General features: G+C 36.3%; 2 protein-coding genes and 1 long non-coding RNA gene across 4 annotated transcripts in view; 1 reads left to right on the forward strand and 2 right to left on the reverse strand.

Annotated features, from left to right (window-relative positions):
- The window catches only part of LOC114159909 (gap junction gamma-1 protein-like), a 118,239-nt gene that overhangs the window by 51,384 nt on the left and 40,799 nt on the right, over positions 1 to 26,056 (reverse strand). The window lies entirely within an intron of this gene.
- Positions 291 to 21,630, forward strand: LOC114159914 (uncharacterized). Its single transcript, XR_003598683.1, has 3 exons — positions 291 to 303; positions 4,118 to 4,125; positions 21,475 to 21,630. It is a non-coding gene; the product is annotated as an uncharacterized LOC114159914 (long non-coding RNA).
- On the reverse strand, positions 14,977 to 21,635 carry LOC114159913 (neurexophilin-1-like). Its single transcript, XM_028042175.1, has 3 exons — positions 21,586 to 21,635; positions 17,524 to 17,747; positions 14,977 to 15,708 (listed from the first exon to the last, which is right to left on the reverse strand). Exons 2-3 carry the CDS (start codon positions 17,572 to 17,574, stop codon positions 14,977 to 14,979), a joined length of 783 nt encoding a protein of 260 aa, XP_027897976.1. The 5' UTR covers positions 17,575 to 17,747; positions 21,586 to 21,635.

A 26,056-nucleotide genomic window follows, 5' to 3' on the forward strand; every position in this document is an offset into this window, starting at 1 on the left:
GAAGGGAGGATGCAGTTTGAGCCGTTCAAAACTTTATCCTAAAATATATGGAATGCTGTTTGTACAGTAAGTGAGTCAAATATTAACAGCAATAATTTGGATTATTTAGCCTGTTATAAGCGGGAAAAATAGGTTTTCTTTTCATATTCTCACCATATTATTCATTCACTTATAAATGTCCCAGTTTCAAAGTAAATATTCATTTAGCAAGTTACATATTTAGTTTACTAACTAGATATTTAGACCCAAACAAAATCTTTAGCTTGCTAACATTTTAATATTTAGTTTGGAACTAAATATTTAGTTCGGAGCTTACAAGCTAAATAGCTTTATAGCTTGTAAGAAACAACCTACCTAAATATTAGCATATAAGCTCACTAATGTGCTAATATTTTGCTAATATTTAGCTTGGAGCTAAACATAAATTAAATATATAGCTTGGTTGTTAAATATTTAGCTAAATAGTTTGTAAACAACATATTTAGCATGCCAACTTGCTAAAACTTTAGCTTGGAGCGAAATATTTAGCTTGCTAACTTGTTAATATGAGCTAACTATAAGTTTGGGAGCTTAATATTTAGCTGGCTAACTTACTAATATTTAGTTAAACTAAACAGTTTGTAAAAAAACATATTTAGCTTGTTAACCTGCTAATATTTAGCTCAGAACAAATATTTCACCGATAAGCTAAATACTTAGCTTACTAGCTTAATAGTAAGCTAATTAGCTAGTAAATATTAGTAAGCTAAATGTTAGCTTACTAATATTGAGAGATCTAAATATTACTGAATATTTAGCTTACTAATTAAATTGAGCTAATTATTTAGGTTAGTGGTAAATATTTAGCTTGCTACCTGAGCTTAGTTTTGTACTGTAATCTTAATATATGAACGAATAACGTGGTGAAAATGTGACTTTGAGAAAATGTGTATTTTTCCCTCTTATGACAAGCTAAATATAAACTTTTTGCTTTTAATTTTGATTCTGTAACTTTACAAACGGCACCTTTTGAGAACATGCTTGATTAAACATAGTAAAATATATGTCTAGGTGATGTCTCCTGTTGAAAAATAAATGATTGTAGCTGATATTATTTTTCAATATCTATCAAAAATGGTCAAACTAAAAGGAACCAGAATGATCTGGAGTTGAATATGTAAAAATATAACCTTCATAATATCGCCTTTTTTTTAAACTTTTGCAGTTTAAGTTGTCTGGTGACAGATATTTTCAAAATAATTTGTCTTTTTTGTGATTGGGGCCTGCCCATAGCAATGCATAAGGAGAGCAATGCCTCCATGCATTGCATGGCAGGCACCTATTATTCTACACCCAATAGAATGTCTCTTTATATCTTTATTTATATCTTTATTTATTTTTCTTCCATCACCGTTAATGCGGCTCGTACCGCTGCGTGCACCCCCACAAAAGTGGTATCAAAACGTGCGGCTCGATGCCGAGAAGGGAGCTATTATTTTTATAAGGAATCGGACTTACGATGGCGACGTAAAAAGCGTCAAACGAGCCAAATTTCCAACTGCCGAAACGCAGAGCCTAACTGACACCAACTGCCGCTTTTTTAGAGTGAGAAATGAAGAGAATTTTTGACCCCAAAATGATTTTGAAATCGCCCTCACGCCCACAAATATCGCCCAATTGGTATCAAACTCGGTCATGACATCGATACGCATGCCTGCTCCGGTAAAATGTTTTCGAAATTTCTCTAGGGCTTACGGTTTTCTGTCAAGGTGCTTCAGAGCGAAATCATGCGCCAGGATAACTGACGCTCTCCCAGATTCACTTCCATGTATTTCTGAAAAATGTCTGAGCTCTGCATACACCATTTTTGTCTCATCACTGCAATTACTGTGAGTGAGCTACAAATATGACTTGCGGTACTATGGGAGACGACAAATAGCCCTCTCATATGCTTCAAACGCTTTTCCAATATGTATTACGGTTCCTGAACGGCAACGAGTTGTTCAGGCTGCTTTTTCCATATAAACCAATGGGGTGTCTCACAAAGATAGAAATCTTTTTCCACCTCTGTGTGTCACACACACATGACAGTTAGCAGAGGATTGATAACCATAGCAACGGAACACAGGAGGGGATTGGCTGCTGGTTAGGACTACAAATACGCATCACTGTAGTTCTAATCAATACTCAGCTAAAACAGAGGGCTGAGCTGCCATTTAGAACTATTGGCTGTTTTGGCCAGTAAATAACGGATTTAACCCAAACACTGTTAGACATTTTAATTAGTGTGGTCATTTAATATGAAGCTTATGTATTTTTTCAAAATAAAAGCCTCAATATCCCCCTCAGATCAATGCACCGCCATAGGCGGTGCAATAATGTTAGCATGCATTATATTTTTCTCCCAGGTTAGGGAACTGCCTTTTACCTTAAATAAGCTATTAGCTATTTTCTTACTTATTAGCCATGTTTAATATACTGAGTGCAGTAAGTCAATTACAGACAACATTCTAATGCCCTTCTAATGTCAGAACTACAACATGGTGGAACTGTCAGTTATTACAGAGGAGGACTGAGCTGGCCTTTAGAACTACTTATGTTTTGGGCTTTTTATAACTGATTTTATCCAACCATTGTTACACATGGATTTAGTGTGGCAATTTAAAATTAAGCTCACTGAAAATTTCAAAATAAAAGCCTTGAAAATTTTTACATCAGGTATTTGCTCCTTTGAGCTTTATATAACTGATTTCACCAAATGACTATTAGACATGGGATTAGTTTGGCCCTTTGAAATGAAGCTTAACAAAAATTTCAAAATAAAAGCCTTGAGAAGTTTTACATCATGTAATTAGTCTTTTGAGCATTATATAACTGATTTAATCCATTGAGTGTTATACATGGGATTTGTCTGGCCCTTTGAAATGAAGTTCAACAAAAATTTCAAAATAAAAGCCTTGAATATTTTTACATCACATAACTGCTCTTTCGAGCATTATATAACTGATTCAACACAATGACTGTTAGACATGGGATTCGTTGGGCCCTTTGAAATGAAGCTTAACAAAAATTTCAAAATAAAAGCCTTGTCCATTTTTACATCATGTAATTAGTCTTTTTGGCTTTATGTGACTTTTTTATCCAAAGCACTGTTACACAATGGAATACTGTGGGCATTTAATATGAAGCTTACTGCAAATTTCAAAATAAAAGCCTCAATATGCCCCCCAGGTTAGTGCACCGCCGCAGGCGGTGCAATAATATTATTCTGCATTATCTTTTTCTCTGAGGTTAGGGAACTGCCTTGCACAGCAAGGCAGTTCATTAGCATTAGCATTTTAGCTTAAATAAACTATTAGCTATTTATTTGACTTATTAGCCATGTTTAGTATACTGAATAGAGTAAGTCCATTATAGAGAACATCCTAGTGATGTCCCACATGCTAGTGACAGCAATCACGCTAACATTAGCATTTTTGCTAATTTTAGCTGATACACTCACTTTATCATACTGAATGGTGCAAGTACATGTTAGTAAACATTCTTGTGATTCTCCTCATATGATTGCAGCTTTCTTTAGCATTGATGCTAATTGCTAGCATCAGAACGCTGGGTCCAAACCGACGGGCACACTTTGGCAGGCCCCGGTTAAATTTCTTCAGGAATTTTCTAGTTTTAAAATACATTTCTACCATCTGCTTATGGTTTACAACAAGAAAATGTTGTATAATTCTCTGGAGTCATATTTGCAATCAGTTATTTTGGTTTTAATTAAGAGTTCATAATGTCTGATCCAAACAGAAACCATAAATCAACACACATTCAGCGAACTTAAACCTTAAATATCAAAGATAACCAGAGAAAAATGCTGTTTATTAACATTGATTACATTTACTAAGAAGGGAAAAAAAAACTTTCAAACTAAGTAAACTTAAAACTTATGTTAAAAAGTTATTTGTTATTTAATTTCCCTTTGGGAGTCAATAAAATATTTTTTATTTTAACTTGAAATTTATTATCGATTTATTATAAATTTTCTTTCCCACTCTCTTTTTCCACAATACAAAAGAAAATAAATGTTTGACTAAACAAGCAAAATTAACTTCAAAATGTATAGATATTGAAAAAAGTTCTATAGATTATCATGTATGGCACATGTGTCAAACTCAAGGCCCGAGGGCCAAATCTGGCCCGCCATAGCTTTTTATGTGGCCCTCTAGACTCCAAATCATAGCAATGGGCCCCTCCAGTTTTTACAAATAACCGCAAAATTCACACAAAACTCAACAGATCTCCTCATGTTTTCTGAGTTTATCAACATGTTTTCTGAGTTTATCAACATTTTTCTGAGTTTATCAACATGTTTTCTGAGTTTATCGACATGTTTTCTGAGTTTATCGACATTTTTTCTGAGTTTATCAACATGTTTTCTGAGTTTATCGACATGTTTTCTGAGTTTATCGACATGTTTTCTGAGTTTATCGACATATTTTCTGAGTTTATTATGGAAGTAAATATGTGCCATCAGAATTTGAATAAAAAATGCCTCTGAAATTTGAATGTTGTATATTAGTGCTTACTTTTTCAGTGTTAAAATAAATTCAGAATATATTTTTAACATGAAAAAATTTCAGTGTCATTATTTGTACATGAAAAAAAAATTCAGTGTCATTATTTGTACATGGTTGCAATTTTCATTTATTAAAAAAAATTCACATTCCTATTTCAAAGTGATCAAATTTTCAATATACATATTTTTCACAGTTTAAATTTTCACAGTTAAAAAATTCAGCATATAAAAAAATTCAACTTTTCAAAATTCAAATGCAATATTTTCAGTGTCCTCCAATTCACCTTGCTCAAATTCGCTGTCTCAAATTCAACGTCTAAAAATTCGCTGTAAACATGGCAAGGTTACTTCAGGTCACAGACATTAGCAATGGATGTCAGATTCCAGGACCCAGCTAATCACGTGACGCAACCGTCATATTGAAGAAATACCAGCGTCCCGTATGGTGCCCAACTAAATTTTGCTTTTGCCCGTATGGCTGGCGACCATGGAGGCGACCGCAAACCCAACGGTGAGTTTAATGCTTTCATATTTCTGTAGTATATTTTATTTTGCGCATGAAGTTTGATACATTATCTTAAAGCTTGATTTAAAACACGGTTTTGGGCCGTTGTTAATCTTACACCATGTAGTGCTGGCATATTACTTCTCGCTACCTCCTAGTTCCCCCAGTCCCTCCCCGCTCTCCCACACCCAATTTTCCCCGTTTTATTTCAAAAAGAAATACCACTTGCGCCAAGTCTAGAATCTTGAAAGAGAACTGATGGGTGGCGACTTTCTGGGTTGTTTGATGTTGTCTTAGGTGAGACTGAGACAGGCAGTCTTAGTAAAGTCGTAATTTTTCAGGAGATGCTACCGCTAATGTACTAAGCTAATATGGCTGCCTTGTATGCTTCAAGGAGGGGCTGTGATACCTCACAATTCAGTTTTAATCTTAGCTCAAAATTCAAACAGTTGAATTGCATGCATGTTTGTGTATTTTCTCTGTGTAGTCTAGCTCTATCTCAACATGTGGTTCCAGAACTGATGTGGATTTTAATAAAAAGTACAACTGTCTTGAATATTTCCAGTTACTTTAGTCTTACAAACATACTAAGTTATCCATAAGTTGCGGATATATGGTATATTAGAATTGAAAATGTGATTGTGGCTTTGTTCTCTTCCATAGCCACACCACCTGAACTGAAAGACATGATCAAATTCTGGACCGGATGGGAAAATCTGCCATCAAGTCTGTCTGTGGATATTGTTCATGGAAACTACCCAACAGCTGCCACATGCTACGAAACGCTAAGAATTCCTTGTCACTAAAGGAGTTACAAATCTTTCAGTGATGAGTTTTTAGCATGCATTTCCTCTACGCAAACTGGCTTTGGCTTGCTTTGAATGATCGACCTGTAAAAAAAAAAAAAATCTACATTTAAGCTGTAGCAGTTCTTTGTTTGTGAAGCAGCTTTGTTCAAATGAAAATTTTGTTGAAATGTAGAATCAATTCAATTTTCTGATTTTGTCAGATGATTACATATAATCATATGTATTGAACAAGTGATTCAATACATATGAATGTATTGAATTCATATGAACGTATTCATACGAACTTATTGATATGTATTGAATATGAATTCAATACATATGAATGTATGTAATACATATGATACATTGTAATCATATGCATTACTCATTAGAGTAACGTGTTACTCTAGTTCCTCTAGTTTTGTCAAATTCAAAACTAGAGGAACTAGAATGACACAATGTTCAGAGTAGGTATTTAATTTCTCTGAGTTAGTACTGTTTGTACAGGCAGTTTTAAATATGAAACTGAAATTGTTTTTTATGCAAAATTTTATTGAATGTACTTAGATGAGTTCATATATGCTGGTATTAGAAAATAAGTTACATAAGACAAACAAAACTTTTTCTGATTCTTATAATGCAAGAAATTTAAAGTCCTAGAACAATGTACAAATGTACCTACTAGGTTCCTTTTGAGTAAAGAAAAAACAATCAAATTACAAATTTAGAACATTTTAGTTCTTAAACATGTCTACAATAAAGACACTAAAATTCACCTTTGTGGTAACATGATCAGCATTTTGCTTTACATTTCATAAATGGTGAATTTTGAAACTGGTACGGAAGCTTATTGCTATTATCCAGTGGAAAAAAATTGAGCGCTATCACGTTATAACGTCATACGTATCTTATTAAAACGTGATAGTTATCTTGTTAAAACATGATACGCATCTTGTATAAACGTGATAATTTTATGTCCAGGAAGTGGTGGTATTATGCCAGGCTAGTACTGTGGCTAACAGGACTTGGTCAAGTTTCCCTTCATGTTTAGTCTAAAACACGGAGATACAGATGCTGCTTTGCACTGTGGTTGAAACCAATAATAGCATGCACACTCTGAGCAGGATCCTAAACAGAACGGGACTGCACAGAAGGAAACGTCAGTCCGATCCTCTAGCTGTGGCGGCGATCCTAACTGATTCGGGATCGAAGCTGAAGTTGGCTTTCGATTGTAGCACTGAATGGATAGCGTCAGAATTTAATCAATGACTACGATGATTTTGACAGCACCGATGAAAAATGTTCCAATTTGTTCTGGCAAACGTCCATCTTGAATGCTTGCTTGTTATTGGTCCACTTTTGACGCATCTTACGCATTGGGGAGGAGGAGCGTCAAGGGAATATTATTTTACAATGGCGGACAACAGAAAATATGACAGCGGAGCGCAGAAAAGAAGGAAGAGAAAAGAAAAAGAGCATCGCGCCAAAGAGGCGACAAACAAAATGCCTAAACTGACAGGCTTTTTTAAACCTGTTAGCGGAGATGGAGCAGAAACATCATTATTCCCCGCTCCTCAAACCCTTAGCTATGCTAACACCGGCACTAAGATCCCGCCAGAACCTTTAACTGTGACTGAGTCGGTGGCTGGACTGGCGTCTGTGGAGTCAGAGTCGGTGGAAGCGGGATCTTCTTCCGCAGATGGAAAGACGACTGTGGATCCGTACAGTACCGATCCGGCGCATTGGGGGGAAATTGACGAGTCCGTGCGAGCTTACTGGGCTGAGCGAGGACCGGAGAGCTGTCAAAATATGAATGTTGGCTTTCAAGCATCAGAACGGGTGTACAAGCATCAAAAGCGTCACATCTCACTTTAAATGCAAAATAATTTGAAAACAAACTTGGTCTTTTTTAAAGTTTATCTGCTAAATTAAAGTAAAAATTTAAATGATTGTAGATACATAACAAAGATTGTGCATGTCTGCATTATAAGACAGGCTCAAAGTTTCAAACTTTTCAGGGTTGAGTATTGTCTTATTTGGTTTGCGTTTGAGTAAATGTAGGTCGTGTTTGTGGTTCGAGTTCCTACAAAGAAGTTGAATGCAAAAGTGTCATTAATAAATGGAAATCTGTATTTTGTTCTTCATATTTTTCAAGATGTTCTCTGTAAAAACCTTGATCTAGAAGATGAAAATTGTTCATTTGCACCCACCTCTGCTTTTATTGAGAACCGGGGGCTGTAAAACATCCTTCAGAGGGCAGCACTTTGGACTTACCTGGGTCAGGATATTTTCTGAAAACTACAGTATGCCTGATCTCTTTTTTCCAGAAGATATTGTTTAAATCCATGTTCTGTCTGACTGGCAGAGAAGCACTTTTTTGACATTTATTTCCTCCACTATTTATCAAGAACTTTAAAACCAAAGAAAAAGTTTGAGTTTTGATATATTCCACTTGTACTTATATGGACTTGTAAATGCTGGGGATATTTGTATAAATATTGTTTTACTCACTTTGCTTTGTAAAAGTATATTTGAGCATTGCACTTTCTTGCACTCAATCTGTTTTACAGTTTGTGTTGAACTCCAGGCAACAATAACTATTCAGTGATTTTATTTTGTGATGCAAGCATCATATTCTAGTTTCAACCCCAACATGTGGTTTAGTCTTTCTAGAAAAGAGTTCAGAGTTGTTTGTAGTTTGTGACAACTGGCTTATTAAAGTTGTAAGTTGTCAAAACTTACTGTTCGGTCATTTTCTGCTCATCCTCTAAAACAAAACAAACACATACAAATATATATATATATATTTTTTTGACTCTAGCCCAGGGGCCCCCATCCTCCTAAATCCGGCCCTGGGTACCCAGAGTGAGGCTGCCTGGATTTAATGTCTCTCACACATTGGTCTAAGTCATCATCTGACATGGTGGTGTATAATGCCCTCACTGAAAGACCAGATTCTGCCATCCGTCGATATACAGTCTGACTAGATATACCCAAGAATTTGGTGAGGCATGGGACAGGGAGATGGAGTTCTAAAAGACTGCAAAGGTAGTCTGAGGATACGACCATCCGTTGTCGCCCAGCTGGTCCTTACTCAATATGCACAACAGTTGTTTGTTGTTCTTCACTTTGTTTTTCTAAATTAATTAGTCTGTGCAAATGAGCCGACGCATCCAAAATATTTGAAGGAACATCTATCTGACAAGACATGGCATTTAAAAAAACTAGTTCTTGAGTGCAGATAAAGTCCTGGAAATCCAGATCCAGGGGCATACGTTCAAGGACATGCTCCGAACGATCACGGAGTCTATCAAAAATATGATCCAGCAAAAGTTCCTTGAAAAGAGAGAGAAAAGAAACATGTCAAAAAAATTGTCAGTAAAATAAAAAAGTATTTTGAAATCAGTAGGTCAGTATTGAGAAATCACAGTAATATAAATTAAATTATGATATTTAATCTAAAATAAGTTAAAGGATATACTTACAAGCATATATTTTTCTTCAAAATGAGTTAAAATCACTAGAAAAAACAAAGGGAGTTGTTTATAGTGTTGCTAGGTAACAGAACGAGGTTTTATACCGCAAAGTAAAAAGAATGTAAATTAATATTGTATATCAACATTTGTCAGATAAGAGAAGCAGTATTTTGGATGATGTTTAATTTCTTAATTAATTCATAAATGAAGTCACCTGAACAATACAGTAGCTGAACAGAATGGGGTTGTGGTTATAATTAATGTCGGTAGTGTTCACAGCCCCTCCTTGAAGCATACAAGGCAGCCATATTAGCTTAGTACATTAGCGGTAGCATCTCCTGAAAAATTACGACTTTACTAAGACTGCCTGTCTCAGTCTCACCTAAGACAACATCAAACAACCCAGAAAGTCGCCACCCATCAGTTCTCTTTCAAGATTCTAGACTTGGCGCAAGTGGTATTTCTTTTTGAAATAAAACGGGGAAAATTGGGTGTGGGAGAGCGGGGAGGGACTGGGGGAACTAGGAGGTAGCGAGAAGTAATATGCCAGCACTACATGGTGTAAGATTAACAACGGCCCAAAACCGTGTTTTAAATCAAGCTTTAAGATAATGTATCAAACTTCATGCGCAAAATAAAACATACTACAGAAATATGAAAGCATTACGCCTCCATGGTCGCCAGCCTCGGTGACGCTGGTATTTCTTCAATATGACAGTTGCGTCACGTGATTATCTGGGTCCTGGAATCTGACATCCATTGCTAATGTCTGTGACCTGAAGTAACCTTGCCATGTTTACAGCGAATTTTTAGACGTTGAATTTGAGACAGCGAATTTGAGCAAGGTGAATTGGAGGACACTGAAAATATTGCATTTGAATTTTGAAAAGTTGAATTTTTTTATATGCTGAATTTTTTAACTGTGAAAATTTAAACTGTGAAAAATATGTATATTGAAAATTTGATCACTTTGAAATAGGAATGTGAATTTTTTTAATAAATGAAAATTGCAACCATGTACAAATAATGACACTGAATTTTTTTTTCATGTACAAATAATGACACTGAAATTTTTTCATGTTAAAAATATATTCTGAATTTATTTTAACACTGAAAAAGTAAGCACTAATATACAACATTCAAATTTCAGAGGCATTTTTTATTCAAATTCTGATGGCACATATTTACTTCCATAATAAACTCAGAAAATATGTCGATAAACTCAGAAAACATGTCGATAAACTCAGAAAACATGTCGATAAACTCAGAAAACATGTTGATAAACTCAGAAAAATGTTGATAAACTCAGAAAACATGTTGATAAACTCAGAAAACATGTTGATAAACTCAGAAAACATGTGGGGATCTGTTGATTTTTGTGTGAATTTTGCGGTTATTTGTAAAAACTGGAGGGGCCCATTGCTATGATTTGGAGTCTAGAGGGCCACATAAAAAGCTATGGCGGGCCAGATTTGGCCCTCGGGCCTTGAGTTTGACACATGTGCCATACATGATAATCTATAGAACTTTTTTCAATATCTATACATTTTGAAGTTAATTTTGCTTGTTTAGTCAAACATTTATTTTCTTTTGTATTGTGGAAAAAGAGAGTGGGAAAGAAAATTTATAATAAATCGATAATAAATTTCAAGTTAAAATAAAAAATATTTTATTGACTCCCAAAGGGAAATTAAATAACAAATAACTTTTTAACATAAGTTTTAAGTTTACTTAGTTTGAAAGTTTTTTTTTCCCTTCTTAGTAAATGTAATCAATGTTAATAAACAGCATTTTTCTCTGGTTATCTTTGATATTTAAGGTTTAAGTTCGCTGAATGTGTGTTGATTTATGGTTTCTGTTTGGATCAGACATTATGAACTCTTAATTAAAACCAAAATAACTGATTGCAAATATGACTCCAGAGAATTATACAACATTTTCTTGTTGTAAACCATAAGCAGATGGTAGAAATGTATTTTAAAACTAGAAAATTCCTGAAGAAATTTAACCGGGGCCTGCCAAAGTGTGCCCGTCGGTTTGGACCCAGCGTTCTGATGCTAGCAATTAGCATCAATGCTAAAGAAAGCTGCAATCATATGAGGAGAATCACAAGAATGTTTACTAACATGTACTTGCACCATTCAGTATGATAAAGTGAGTGTATCAGCTAAAATTAGCAAAAATGCTAATGTTAGCGTGATTGCTGTCACTAGCATGTGGGACATCACTAGGATGTTCTCTATAATGGACTTACTCTATTCAGTATACTAAACATGGCTAATAAGTCAAATAAATAGCTAATAGTTTATTTAAGCTAAAATGCTAATGCTAATGAACTGCCTTGCTGTGCAAGGCAGTTCCCTAACCTCAGAGAAAAAGATAATGCAGAATAATATTATTGCACCGCCTGCGGCGGTGCACTAACCTGGGGGGCATATTGAGGCTTTTATTTTGAAATTTGCAGTAAGCTTCATATTAAATGCCCACAGTATTCCATTGTGTAACAGTGCTTTGGATAAAAAAGTCACATAAAGCCAAAAAGACTAATTACATGATGTAAAAATGGACAAGGCTTTTATTTTGAAATTTTTGTTAAGCTTCATTTCAAAGGGCCCAACGAATCCCATGTCTAACAGTCATTGTGTTGAATCAGTTATATAATGCTCGAAAGAGCAGTTATGTGATGTAAAAATATTCAAGGCTTTTATTTTGAAATTTTTGTTGAACTTCATTTCAAAGGGCCAGACAAATCCCATGTATAACACTCAATGGATTAAATCAGTTATATAATGCTCAAAAGACTAATTACATGATGTAAAACTTCTCAAGGCTTTTATTTTGAAATTTTTGTTAAGCTTCATTTCAAAGGGCCAAACTAATCCCATGTCTAATAGTCATTTGGTGAAATCAGTTATATAAAGCTCAAAGGAGCAAATACCTGATGTAAAAATTTTCAAGGCTTTTATTTTGAAATTTTCAGTGAGCTTAATTTTAAATTGCCACACTAAATCCATGTGTAACAATGGTTGGATAAAATCAGTTATAAAAAGCCCAAAACATAAGTAGTTCTAAAGGCCAGCTCAGTCCTCCTCTGTAATAACTGACAGTTCCACCATGTTGTAGTTCTGACATTAGAAGGGCATTAGAATGTTGTCTGTAATTGACTTACTGCACTCAGTATATTAAACATGGCTAATAAGTAAGAAAATAGCTAATAGCTTATTTAAGGTAAAAGGCAGTTCCCTAACCTGGGAGAAAAATATAATGCATGCTAACATTATTGCACCGCCTATGGCGGTGCATTGATCTGAGGGGGATATTGAGGCTTTTATTTTGAAAAAATACATAAGCTTCATATTAAATGACCACACTAATTAAAATGTCTAACAGTGTTTGGGTTAAATCCGTTATTTACTGGCCAAAACAGCCTGTAGCTCTAAATGGCAGCTCAGCCCTCTGTTTTAGCTGAGTATTGATTAGAACTACAGTGATGCGTATTTGTAGTCCTAACCAGCAGCCAATCCCCTCCTGTGTTCCGTTGCTATGGTTATCAATCCTCTGCTAACTGTCATGTGTGTGTGACACACAGAGGTGGAAAAAGATTTCTATCTTTGTGAGACACCCCATTGGTTTATATGGAAAAAGCAGCCTGAACAACTCGTTGCCGTTCAGGAACCGTAATACATATTGGAAAAGCGTTTGAAGCATATGAGAGGGCTATTTGTCGTCTCCCATAGTACCGCAAGTCATATTTGTAGCTCACTCACAGTAATTGCAGTGATGAGACAAAAATGGTGTATGCAGAGCTCAGACATTTTTCAGAAATACATGGAAGTGAATCTGGGAGAGCGTCAGTTATCCTGGCGCATGATTTCGCTCTGAAGCACCTTGACAGAAAACCGTAAGCCCTAGAGAAATTTCGAAAACATTTTACCGGAGCAGGCATGCGTATCGATGTCATGACCGAGTTTGATACCAATTGGGCGATATTTGTGGGCGTGAGGGCGATTTCAAAATCATTTTGGGGTCAAAAATTCTCTTCATTTCTCACTCTAAAAAAGCGGCAGTTGGTGTCAGTTAGGCTCTGCGTTTCGGCAGTTGGAAATTTGGCTCGTTTGACGCTTTTTACGTCGCCATCGTAAGTCCGATTCCTTATAAAAATAATAGCTCCCTTCTCGGCATCGAGCCGCACGTTTTGATACCACTTTTGTGGGGGTGCACGCAGCGGTACGAGCCGCATTAACGGTGATGGAAGAAAAATAAATAACGATATAAATAAAGATATAAAGAGACATTCTATTGGGTGTAGAATAATAGGTGCCTGCCATGCAATGCATGGAGGCATTGCTCTCCTTATGCATTGCTATGGGCAGGCCCCAATCACAAAAAAGACAAATTATTTTGAAAATATCTGTCACCAGACAACTTAAACTGCAAAAGTTTAAAAAAAAGGCGATATTATGAAGGTTATATTTTTACATATTCAACTCCAGATCATTCTGGTTCCTTTTAGTTTGACCATTTTTGATAGATATTGAAAAATAATATCAGCTACAATCATTTATTTTTCAACAGGAGACATCACCTAGACATATATTTTACTATGTTTAATCAAGCATGTTCTCAAAAGGTGCCGTTTGTAAAGTTACAGAATCAAAATTAAAAGCAAAAAGTTTATATTTAGCTTGTCATAAGAAGGAAAAATACACATTTTCTCAAAGTCACATTTTCACCACGTTATTCGTTCATATATTAAGATTACAGTACAAAACTAAGCTCAGGTAGCAAGCTAAATATTTACCACTAACCTAAATAATTAGCTCAATTTAATTAGTAAGCTAAATATTCACTAATATTTAGATCTCTCAATATTAGTAAGCTAACATTTAGCTTACTAATATTTACTAGCTAATTAGCTTACTATTAAGCTAGTAAGCTAAGTATTTAGCTTATCGGTGAAATATTTGTTCTGAGCTAAATATTAGCAGGTTAACAAGCTAAATATGTTTTTTTACAAACTGTTTAGTTTAACTAAATATTAGTAAGTTAGCCAGCTAAATATTAAGCTCCCAAACTTATAGTTAGCTCATATTAACAAGTTAGCAAGCTAAATATTTCGCTCCAAGCTAAAGTTTTAGCAAGTTGGCATGCTAAATATGTTGTTTACAAACTATTTAGCTAAATATTTAACAACCAAGCTATATATTTAATTTATGTTTAGCTCCAAGCTAAATATTAGCAAAATATTAGCACATTAGTGAGCTTATATGCTAATATTTAGGTAGGTTGTTTCTTACAAGCTATAAAGCTATTTAGCTTGTAAGCTCCGAACTAAATATTTAGTTCCAAACTAAATATTAAAATGTTAGCAAGCTAAAGATTTTGTTTGGGTCTAAATATCTAGTTAGTAAACTAAATATGTAACTTGCTAAATGAATATTTACTTTGAAACTGGGACATTTATAAGTGAATGAATAATATGGTGAGAATATGAAAAGAAAACCTATTTTTCCCGCTTATAACAGGCTAAATAATCCAAATTATTGCTGTTAATATTTGACTCACTTACTGTACAAACAGCATTCCATATATTTTAGGATAAAGTTTTGAACGGCTCAAACTGCATCCTCCCTTCATCCTCGTCACCTGGCCCCATGTTTACCCTGTGGGTAGGTAGGGTGGGACCTGGGAGCTGTAGTCCGGACAGAGTTTCTGGACCAGCCTGTAATCCGTGCTGTAGAACGACATGTAGACGCAGATGACCTGGAAAGGCTTGGAGCACATCCAGGTGATGTGGCTCTGGGTTTGTTCTTGGTCGCACGTCTTCGACGGGTCGTAGTTGCACAGCATCACCTTCTTGCTGCGTTCGGTTTTCTCGTAGTCCACCCTGCAGTTGAACGTCTTCGACTCCTTGGGGTGGACCACGCTCTGGCGCTCCAGGTCGAACTCCACCTCCTTCATGGGCGGGACCAGGCTGACCGACACGTTGCCAACACCCGTGGAGTTGTGACGGAAGTAGACGCCGAGAGAGCCGTTGCCGTGATCCACGATCTTCCCCATTATCAGCAAATTCAGCTTGACGGTTTTGATGTTGGAGTAAAAGTCGCCCCAGCTGAACAACCTCGACGGTTTGGAGAGTCCTTGAACGTTCGTGATGGGCTGAAGCTTAATTTTTACCGATGGGTTGGACTTGGACTTGGGGATTTCCCAAAGCCTCTGCTTCGATAGAGGAACCGAGGGATTGTTGAGGACTTTGGAGTTCTGGACAACAGTCCTGGACCGAAGGCCCCAGATTTTCTGGAGACGCTCCTCTTGGTCTCTGTGGGGTTGAGGTGATGATGAGTTCATGAAGGTGAAGTTGCTCTGAGTCTCAAGTTGACAGAGAACCAGCTAGATGGGAAATAATGAGAAAATACAAACAATGAGCCTCAGAGGAAGTTTCAAAGAGCATTACTAGATTCAAACTAGACTTTTTTAGCAACTTCTTTCAACCTACAGCGTCTACCAATTCTGATCTTTGTAGTTTTGGGTTTTACTTATAAATTTTGTTTGAATTTATAGTGGAAATCCAATTTTACAAAGATATTTTTACTTCCCTACCAACACCTGAATAAATGTTTCCAGAATACAGAGAAACCACACAGTTTTTGTAGCCGTGAGAAAACGTCTGACATTATTCTAGCCAGACATTTGAGCTCAGATTTGGTAAAGTTAATTTAAACTGGTTAATTATTGGCTAAAGACTTTAATGTTAATCCCAGAAGCTTAATATTAATCAACTTTTCAAGTATAGATACCACAAAATGCTAAGTTTTAAACAACTACTCATGATTTGTGCTCACAAATTCACAAAATCAGTATTTGTATCCAACCAGTTCTTTTTGACTGCCAGCAGAGGACACAAAAAAGTATTAAAGTAAGAGCAGCACTACTTCAACGGTTTTACTCAAGTAAAAGTAAAAAGTAGCCATCCAAGAAATGACTCAAGTAAGAGTGAGAAAGTGTTTGGTGAAAAGTTTACTCAAGTACTGAGTAACTGATCAAGTTATCAATCATTTAATATTTAAAAACTACATTATTAGACAGACAAAAATATAAAGTTAAGTGAAAATTTTGGTATTTTAAGGACCAAAATGACAATAATTCATATCAATAACAAAAAATAAAAACAGGGAAAAGAAACTTTTTCTACATCAGTTTTTTTCCAGTAAACAACTTATGAAACTTTAACAAAAACTGCAGGTCTGTGTCTGGTGAATTTCTGGTTAAAATATGTTTGTTTTTCATTCAGCAGGTAGAAAATACTGAAATTTTACTCATGTAGGAATAGAAATACTTCAAAATAAAATTACTCATGTAAAAGTCAAAAGTACAAGTGCATTGTTTCTGTATATTAATCAGCCTGAATTTGTAGTGAAGTTAAATAATTTGAAGTTGGATTTCCTTCATTTTCCACAGAGAAGCATTAATAATAATGAACTACACGGCAAAAACACAAAACCTTTCTAATCAATTTGTCTAGTTTCTAGTGCAAATGTCTTAGTACACTTTAAATAAAACAAAACTAAATTAGAAAAATCTTTTCAGAAAGATAGGAGCTTGTTTAAAGTCAATAATTCTTAAATATTGGTTAAAAATTACTAGTTCCACTGGCAGATTATTTCACTTATAACAAAATATTTTTCACATATTAAAAGTGAAATAATCTGTAGTAAAACTAGAACCTTTTCACCAAAATTAAGGAATTATTGACTTAAAACAAGCTCTTTATATATTGCTGAACAGTTACTTGTAAGTTGGTTTTGTCTTAATTCAAGTGTATTAAAATGTTTCCACTAGAAACGAGAGTAAAAATACTTGGTATGATTTGTATTTTTTGCAGTGTTCTGCACCTAGTTCTTGTTACTTAAATTTTATTAGTTGCTCAAGAGAAAATCAGTTAAAAAGTATCATTAAAGGCTCTAATTTACAACGATATTCATCGCAGCTTCTTTCAGCATATTCTCTTCTGAAAACACTACAAAAATTATTTGAAGCATAAATTAATAATCACATTTCTTTCCTTCTAGTTTGTAAAAAAAAAAAAAAAAACCCAAAAACTTGCATTCTTGTTACTTTTAAGCATTTTATCCCCAGTTTGTTTCAATTTACTGCACAGGTTCCCTGCACAGCTGTTTAAATCTGTTAAATTAGACTTTTACTCACCAAATTAAAGCTTCCAGTCAGAAGGATCCAGCGGCAGGAGAACCTCTCCATCGTTCCACATCTACCTGAGCCTCATTCAGGACGAGCCACGCGTAACGTGATCACCTCTGGAGCAGGAAGCGCCGGTAAGCTGCTGCCTCTCACTGAGAGAACCTCTTGGATCTGGACGGTTTGCTCCGTCTTCCTCACCTCCCCCTCTTCATCGCTCACACACACTTTTCTTTCTTGAAATCCCCCAAAACACACAAAGTTTACTGTTCACCTCTGTTTCAGCCGAGTACTTCATCCACCGTGTTTGTAATGAATTAGTCGATTAAAAACAGATTTTATTGGCATCTTAAATGAAGAGGAGGCCGATCAGATGTGGTGAAATTCTGCCATCTTGTGGCCAACAGAAAGAATGCAATCTGAGCTCGAAGAAAACATATTAAAAGTATGAAATTAGTCAATTATTTAATTAAAAATACACAGCTTCATTTGTTGCCATGCTCAGGAATGAATTAACTTGCAATATTTCAATAAAACAATCAATGCAGTCAGATTTTTGTATTTATTTTTCATGTACTTTATACAATGATATAAACTAAAGAGGGTTTGTGGCTGTCGCAGCAAATACTAGTACTACTAAGTATTTTTGGTTTATTTTACTGTGCAAATATCTTAATGTACGTGAAATAAAAGGAAAACTAGCTTAAAGTAACTTGGAAGGAGCTGGTTTTAAGTCAATAATTTATTAATATTGATGTAAAAGTTTTGCTGTCAGATTATTTCACTAAAACATGGTGAAATTATAAGTTATAAGTGAAACTAGCACTTTTTAATCAATATTAAAACAAGAGTCAGAACTCTGGGTTTTTTGTTGGTTCTGCTTCTCATTTTATTTAGCTTCATGTTTTAGTTCACTTTAGTTTAGCTTTTCATGGTCCTTTTGATATTATTATTATTTGAGGTATTTAGTGAAATAAGAATTGTCTTATTGTTTTCCTTATTTTCAGTCCTTTATAATGTTTCTAGGTTTATTCTTTAGTTCTGTCCTTGTTTGTCTGAGTCCATGTCCAGCCTCCTTTAATGATTATAGTTTAATTTTATTTTATCCTTCTAGTTATTTCAGCCTCCCTGCAGTGTTTCTAGTAATGTTTGTTTCTTCATTTCATCACCGTAGGTTCAGTTATTCTTCCATGTCTGAGTCTATGTACAATATATCTTCCTTTAGTAATTCTAGTTAATTTATTTCTTTGTTTAGATCTTCTAGTTTCTCTAGCTCTATGTTCCTTAGTTCTTACTGTTGTTGGATCGGCCTTGTTTCTATTTAGGGTCGTTATGGTTTCCCTCATGTCTTTCTCTCCTATTCATCAGGTTTTTCTTACTCTTAGTTTTTTTTGCATTAGTTGTATTTTTCAGTTCCCTGTTTCCTCCCTTTGTGTTCCCAGCAGATCTTAGGTTCCCTCTGCCACCTTCTCTCCGCCCCTCAGCTCCTGTGCCAGTTACTCACAGCTGAAATCACTCTTCCCATCTAGCTCTGCCATTGTTCCATTTACTGCCTCCCAGTATTTAAGCTCCTCCATCCCAGTCACAACTCGCCAGTCCGTCTCGTCACCCTGATGGTCACTGCCCATGTTTCCCTCCCTGGATTACCTGTTGTTCCCTCGTGTTTCCAGTTTGTTTTGTTTTTGGATTTTGTGTTGGTTCATTTTTTTCATTAAAACATCCATTTATTTCTACTGCCTGCTGCGTTTGGGTCCAACACCTCACCATGACAACAAGCTCATATATCTGGCTTAAAATTCATTTTTAAATTAGTTTTTTTATTTCAAGTGTATTAAGATATTTGCATTAGAAACTGCACCAAAAATACTGTGTAAAATTTTGTATTTTTGAAGTAAATCCTACAAAAACAAGCCCAAACCATCACTCCTCCACTGCCGTACATCACAGTGAGTGAGGATTTGTAAAATGTCTCCATCTTGATCTCATGGCCGCGTTCCAAAACTGTTTTTGTTTGTTTTGGTGCAGATTTGCAAACCAAAGCAGCGCTGCTGCATTCCTTTCAGAGTGAGGAACCGTTTTCCTGACAGCCCTTCCCAACACGTCGTACTTGTTTAGTTTATTTTTGATTCTCCTGACGTGAACTTTAAACACCGCAGGCCTTTACGGTCACTGATGGAGCTCCTGCACTGCAAAAACACAACACCTTATTCTAATAAGTAGTTTTTAGTGCAAATATCTTAATACACTTGAAATAAGAGAAAACTAACTTACACAGGTGCTGAGGGCAAAACATCCACGTACTGTTTTAAAAGAAGCCTTAAGACATTTTTTTTTAGCAAAACGTTTGGTTTATTTTCTGAGATGTTGGTTTTAATCTCATTTATTGATTTATTTTTCTCCGCTAAAATTGCTTGTTTTGTTTTGGGGTTTTTTGCCCTTTGAGATTTAAAGATATAAAGGGCATTATAAATCAAATTTGTAATACTAATAATAACTATTATCTATTATTAGTTTCTTATCAGCAGATGTAGCAGCTACATAGTACTAAGTCAATAATTCTTTGATATTGATGAAAAATTACTAGTTTCACTGGCAGATTATTTCACTAAAAACTTGGGGAAAATGTTTTTAGTGAAATAATCTGCCAGTGAAACTAGAATTTGGTTGCTAGGTAACAGGCTGGGCTTGGCAGGTGTTGCTAGGTAACGGCTAAGCGGCAGTTGAGTCCAGTGGAACTAATAATACGTTCTCATCAATAATGAATTATTTACTTAAAACAAGCTCCTATATTTTGCTGAAAAGTTATTTTTAAGTTACTAAGATATTTGCACCATAAACTAGGCAAAGCTCCTTGGTAAAATGTTGTGTTTTTTCAATGCAATCTTGTTTAAAAGAAGCAACAAGACACTGTTGTTTCTGAGTTTAACAGTGGAGACCAGAGTTTGATTCCAGGAAATGAAATCATGAAGCAGTTTGTTCAGAGAAGAAAACAAAGAAACATCAGCTGTTCATTATTCCAGTTCTAAATAATCTAATAATCCTCCAGATTAACCTTCCAACAGAAGAAAGATGAAACTTTCAACTGAAATCAGAAGTGAACATGTTTTCTAACATCGGAGAGCAAAAACTAGCAGGAAAATTCCTAAAGTCAAAGTTCAAGAAGGAAAAAATCAAACTTGAAATTTGTTCAAATGATCCAAAGAGTCGATAAAGAGAATCTGAACAACAAACTGAGACTCAACTGAACCACAGCAGAACCAGACTGGTACCACACCTGCACAGAGATGTGAGGGAACAGAACTGGACTTTTACCTGACTTGAATAACTCAAAGTCAAGGTGTGATAAATGTTGTATAATTGATTATGTGGTAAACATAATCAGTTATGTCTACCATCTGGTTTGTAGTTTCTTCTTTCAGAACAGCAGAACCAGGAAGTGGAAGGTCTGCAGTGAAACAACAATTGTTGCCACGCTTACATTCACTCTTCTTATGATCAAAAGATACGATTTTCTTTATATATCAGCAGTAAACACTTGAAAGAACATCTTTTCAAAATATTTTATTTATATTTGTTTATTTAAATATTTTACTGACTTCCTCTTGTACAGGATTGTGACAAACATTTATGTCCAGCGTCACACACAGGAAGTAAAGAGGTCTGGTCATGTGACCTTTCACCCTGGATACATGAAATTGATATTGCTTAGAGAAGACACACTATTATTTTATTTTAAAACATTAAGCAGCTGCCAAAAGTCAAAATAATTCGTTTAAAGCTTCTAGAAGTTAGAAAAAATGTCTGGCAACAATTTTTGCCGGTGGGATTAAAATTCAGTAATAATTTGATTTATTTAACTGTCATAAGAGACAAAAGTGGTTTCAGAATGTCAAGTTATATTTTCACCGTGTTATTCATCCATTTATTAATACCACAGTTTCAGAGAAAACATTTCAGTTGGAGACTAAATATTCATCTTCATTCTAAATGTTTCCCAGCAGACTGACTAAAGACATGTCTCCCTCTTCCTCGTCTATCAGACCTTCTCTGCTCCTGCAGCAGGTTCCTCCATACCTGAGAGCTTCCAGTCTCCAGTGTGGATCCTTCAGTCCAGCCGACAGCAGCTTCACTCCTGAGTCTCCTGGATGATTGTAGCTCAGGTCCAACTCTTTCAGATGGGAGGGGTTGGAGGTCAGAGCTGAGGCCAGAGAAGCACAGCCTTCCTCTGAGACCAAACAGCCTGATAAGCTGCAGACACACAATTCATCACATGATGAGAACATGAGAACATTGAGGTAGAACCCAAGGTCTGAACTGATCATTTTCACGAGAGAAAAACACTCAAGATTCACCTGTTAATAACATACAATAGTAATAAAGCTGTATTTCATTCTGTAGACAGTAAAAATCAACATTTATCATTTGTAGAAGGGACGAGAAAGTCTAACAACTGGTTGGAGGAAGAATCTGCAATGATGCTTCTTTGTACACTGAGGATGCAGCAATCGGTCAAGTGTCCACTAACAGTTAAAGCCTGATCCCCACCTTTCTACATTCCTCTCTTCCTGGTTCTTTCAGCCTGGAGTCAATGAAAACCAGCTGAGTTTATGTGTCAAGACTTAGCATGATTAGCCTCATCACAGTCAGACATTTTTATTTTAATAATCTACTATTGAAATAACATTTGCATCATCTATAGCAGCAGTTAATGGACAGAAATATGGCTTCACTAGGATTCAAAACATTTTACCTGAGTTTCCAGGTTGCAGTTTGGACTCTTCAGTCCAGCAGAGAGAAGTTTCACTCCTGAATCCTGCAGGTTGTTGTTACTCAGGTCCAGTTCTCTGAGACTGGAGGACTGGGAGCTGAGAACTGAGGACAGAGCTTCACAGCTTCTCTCTGAGAGGTTACAGCCTCTCAGTCTGAGGAGAGAGTGAAAAAACTCTGTTACTAGGCAATTCTTCAAAATTGTTTTCCAAACAACAAATATTTTTGTTTAGTAATCTATCAATTATTCTTATGATTAATCGAGTAATTGGATAAAAAAATGATAAAATAAATGAATGCTGCAAGCGGCGTCGTGCAGCCCTCGCAGCTCAGCACCGCTCCGGCCTATTGGCCACCGCGGGGTGCCGGCACTGCCACCCGCCAGCCACTGTAGACCCTCTGGCACAGTTCCCGCACCCGTCCACCAGGCGATATGCACCTACGCATTCGGCAGTGCTCTCCGACGACGCACAAAAAATCTGGCAAATTGGGTGATGATATATAGCTGTTGCTATGAAAATTGAGCCCAGTGTTGCTGCGGCGCTAAAACAGCGAAGGGAAAAGGGCTAACGTACGGCTAATTCAATTAGTTTTAAAGTTTAACAATAAAGCTGCACATGTGTTTGGGGTTTCTTCAAATCTTTGGGGGCAATTTGCAGTGACCAACTGACCTGACCGACATGTTTTAGGAGATGTGGGGGGAACCGGAGCACCCGGAGAAAACCCACGCAAACACGGGGAGAACATGCAAACTCCACACAGATGGTGTCTGTGAAGACGCAGCGCTAACCGCTGCACCACCGTGCTGCCCACGTTTTTTCCAATTGGGTTGGGAAGGGATCTATTTTCTAGTTTGTCAATGGGGGGAAAACCTTTATAAATTTGGTCTTGATCCTTCTCTAAATATCAAAATCAAGAACTTTAGACACGTTCTTGTTGGTCTTCACTTGTTTGTTTCTTTTTTGGCTTCTTCCATCGCATAGTGTTTCGTACCTTCTTCCAAAATGAATTTTTAGACTTTTTCTTTTTACCATCTGGATTGTCCAAATCCTGCAGGATGGTTTCTCCAGCGACCTCGGTGTCTTCTGAGGATTCTGGATCCGTGGAAGAACCTGATAGAGGTTCTCCTGAGAGATCCTCCTCTGAAGAAACCTCTTGATTTAATACTTTAACTTGGTTCTGTGAGTTTTCTTCCTTCTCTTGGGAAACTGTGATGGGTTGTTGTTGGAAACCTTCTTCCTCGGCTCTCAGAGTTTCGGCCAGCAGCAGATCGTCTCTCGCTCTTTGTAAATCATTTTTCACACAAATGAGCTCCTCCTGGTGTTTTTCTACTTGGTGTTTAAATGCAGTTACTTCGGTTTCAAACCGACTGTTTAGCTCCATGTACAAACCGGCTAACATTCTCCAGCTCAGCCTTGGCACTCCTTTCCTTGTCTTGCAGGATTTTCTTCTCCGTTGTTGTGGTTTTTTGGAGGATGGCATATTCAGCTCTCAGCTTCTCTAGAAGCTTCTTATCCTCCTCTGTTTGCTCCAGGTGAGCTTTTCTCTCCTGCTCTACCTGATGCTGGTATGTCTCGATTTCTCCTGACATTTTGTGGAGGAGCTCCTCCTTCTCAGCTCTCATATGGTCTAGAAGCTTCTTATCCTCCTCTGTTTGCTCCAGGTGAGCTTTTCTCTCCTGCTCTACCTGCTGCTGGTATGTCTCAACCTCCTGCTGTAAATCCATAATGTCTCTTTCAAACTTACGTTTTATCTCCTCGTGCGAAATGTGAACCTGATCCAGTTTGTTCAGCATCTGCTTCTCTCTCTTTCTCAGTATTATAATCTCTCTAGCCATTTTTCGAAAGAGCTCCTCCTTCTCTGCTTTCAGCTTGTTGACTAGCTTCAGAGTCTCTTTCTCTTTTTCTTTGTTTGCGTCTTTCTCACGTTTCACCTCCTGCTTTACCAGAGAAATGTCTGCTTCATATTTACATCGCAGCTCCTTGTAGGAAGTCTTAAGTTGGTCCAGTTCTTCTTGGACAGCCTCGGTTTTCTTTCTCTCAGCCTGTATTCCAGCAACAAATGCTTCCCGGCTGAGGAGGTGGGCCACCTTTAAATCCTCAAACTCCTGCTGCAAGGTCTTCTCCTTCATGTTTTTCACGCTGTCGTAAAATTTGGATGCAATGTTTGCAGCGTAAAGTTCTCCTGGATCACTGGACATCTCTTGCCTCTCTTGTGTCTCTAGTCTCTCAAGTTCCCTCTTTGCCTCTTTGACCTCATTAATAAATCTCTCTCTGAGATCTTCCTGCTGTTTAAGCCGGAGTTCCATCTCTTCCAGCTCCGCCTCCAGGTCGGCCATGTTTTGATCGTCTTCTATCCTGGCTCTCTCCATTTCCAGACTGGAGGCCAGTCTGTGGGTTTCCTCATCTAAGATATCCAGATGTGCAGGAGCGAAGCTGCCTTGGGGGTCTTGCTGGACTCCCGTTCTCGCCTGGGGTCCCATCATTTTGTTGCAGTATTGCTGAAATAAGTGAAACATTTTCTCCTCAATACAATCACTAAAGTTGTCGATTGGTAAACTACCTGAAAGAGCTTTGCGCACGTCTGAACTGGTCAGTGATATTGCAAGCAATGAAAAATATGCAGAATTGTGTCGCATACAATTCTGCAGTTGATGACATCACAGACTGCATCGCCAGTGACATCACAGAGTCTTCCTTTGCTGGCGGTGTGACATCATTCCACCACCAAATATCTCACTATTTATTGTTGTTTACATTCAAAATAGTCCAGGATTCACTCGTTTTTATCCAAACTCATTTCTGTTTTGGGCCAGATCAAAAAACCTGAATGTTCATAAAGGGCCTGTTGTGCCAGAACATATTGATGAAAACCAATTAAATTGTTAAAATATCAATAAATAGGTGTTTCAGCATCAATAAGTGTTTCTTAAAATAACATAATATTGAACATCTTTTCACACTAATCAGTTCATCCAGGATTGTTTTTGTGCTTTTCTGCAATCAACATCACAGATTTTGTGGCGCTAATTTAGAAATATCTGTAAGGAATTTTTTACAATATTTGCGCTAACATATGATGTTAAATGTGATCTTTTATTAATCGCTCTATCGGTCATGGACTATAACTTGTCATCAGGTCAGGCTGAGACAGCAGGCACTTGATCCAAAGTGTTTATGGTCAATTTTGAGAAAAACATGTTGATAAACTCAGAAAACATGTTGATAAACTCAGAAAACATGTTGATAAACTCAGAAAAATGTTGATAAACTCAGAAAACATGTTGATAAACTCAGAAAAATGTTGATAAACTCAGAAAAATGTCGATAAACTCAGAAAACATGTCGATAAACTCAGAAAACATGTTGATAAACTCAGAAAACATGTTGATAAACTCAGAAAACATGTTGATAAACTCAGAAAATATGTTAATAAACTCAGAAAACATGTTGATAAACTCAGAAAATATGTCGATAAACTCAGAAAACATGTCGATAAACTCAGAAAACATGTCGATAAACTCAGAAAACATGTTGATAAACTCAGAAAACATGTTGATAAACTCAGAAAATGTGTAACTCAGAAACATGTCGATAAACTCAGAAAACATGTTGATAAACTCAGAAAACATGTTGATAAACTCAGAAAACATTTGATAAACTCAGAAAACATGTTGATAAACTCAGAAAATGTGATAAACTCAGACATGTTGATAAACTCAGAAAAATGTTGATAAACTCAGAAAACATGTTGATAACTCAGAAAACCTGTTGATAAA

The sequence above is a fragment of the Xiphophorus couchianus genome, chromosome 16, assembly GCF_001444195.1.
Source record: "Xiphophorus couchianus chromosome 16, X_couchianus-1.0, whole genome shotgun sequence".
NCBI lineage: Eukaryota > Metazoa > Chordata > Actinopteri > Cyprinodontiformes > Poeciliidae > Xiphophorus > Xiphophorus couchianus.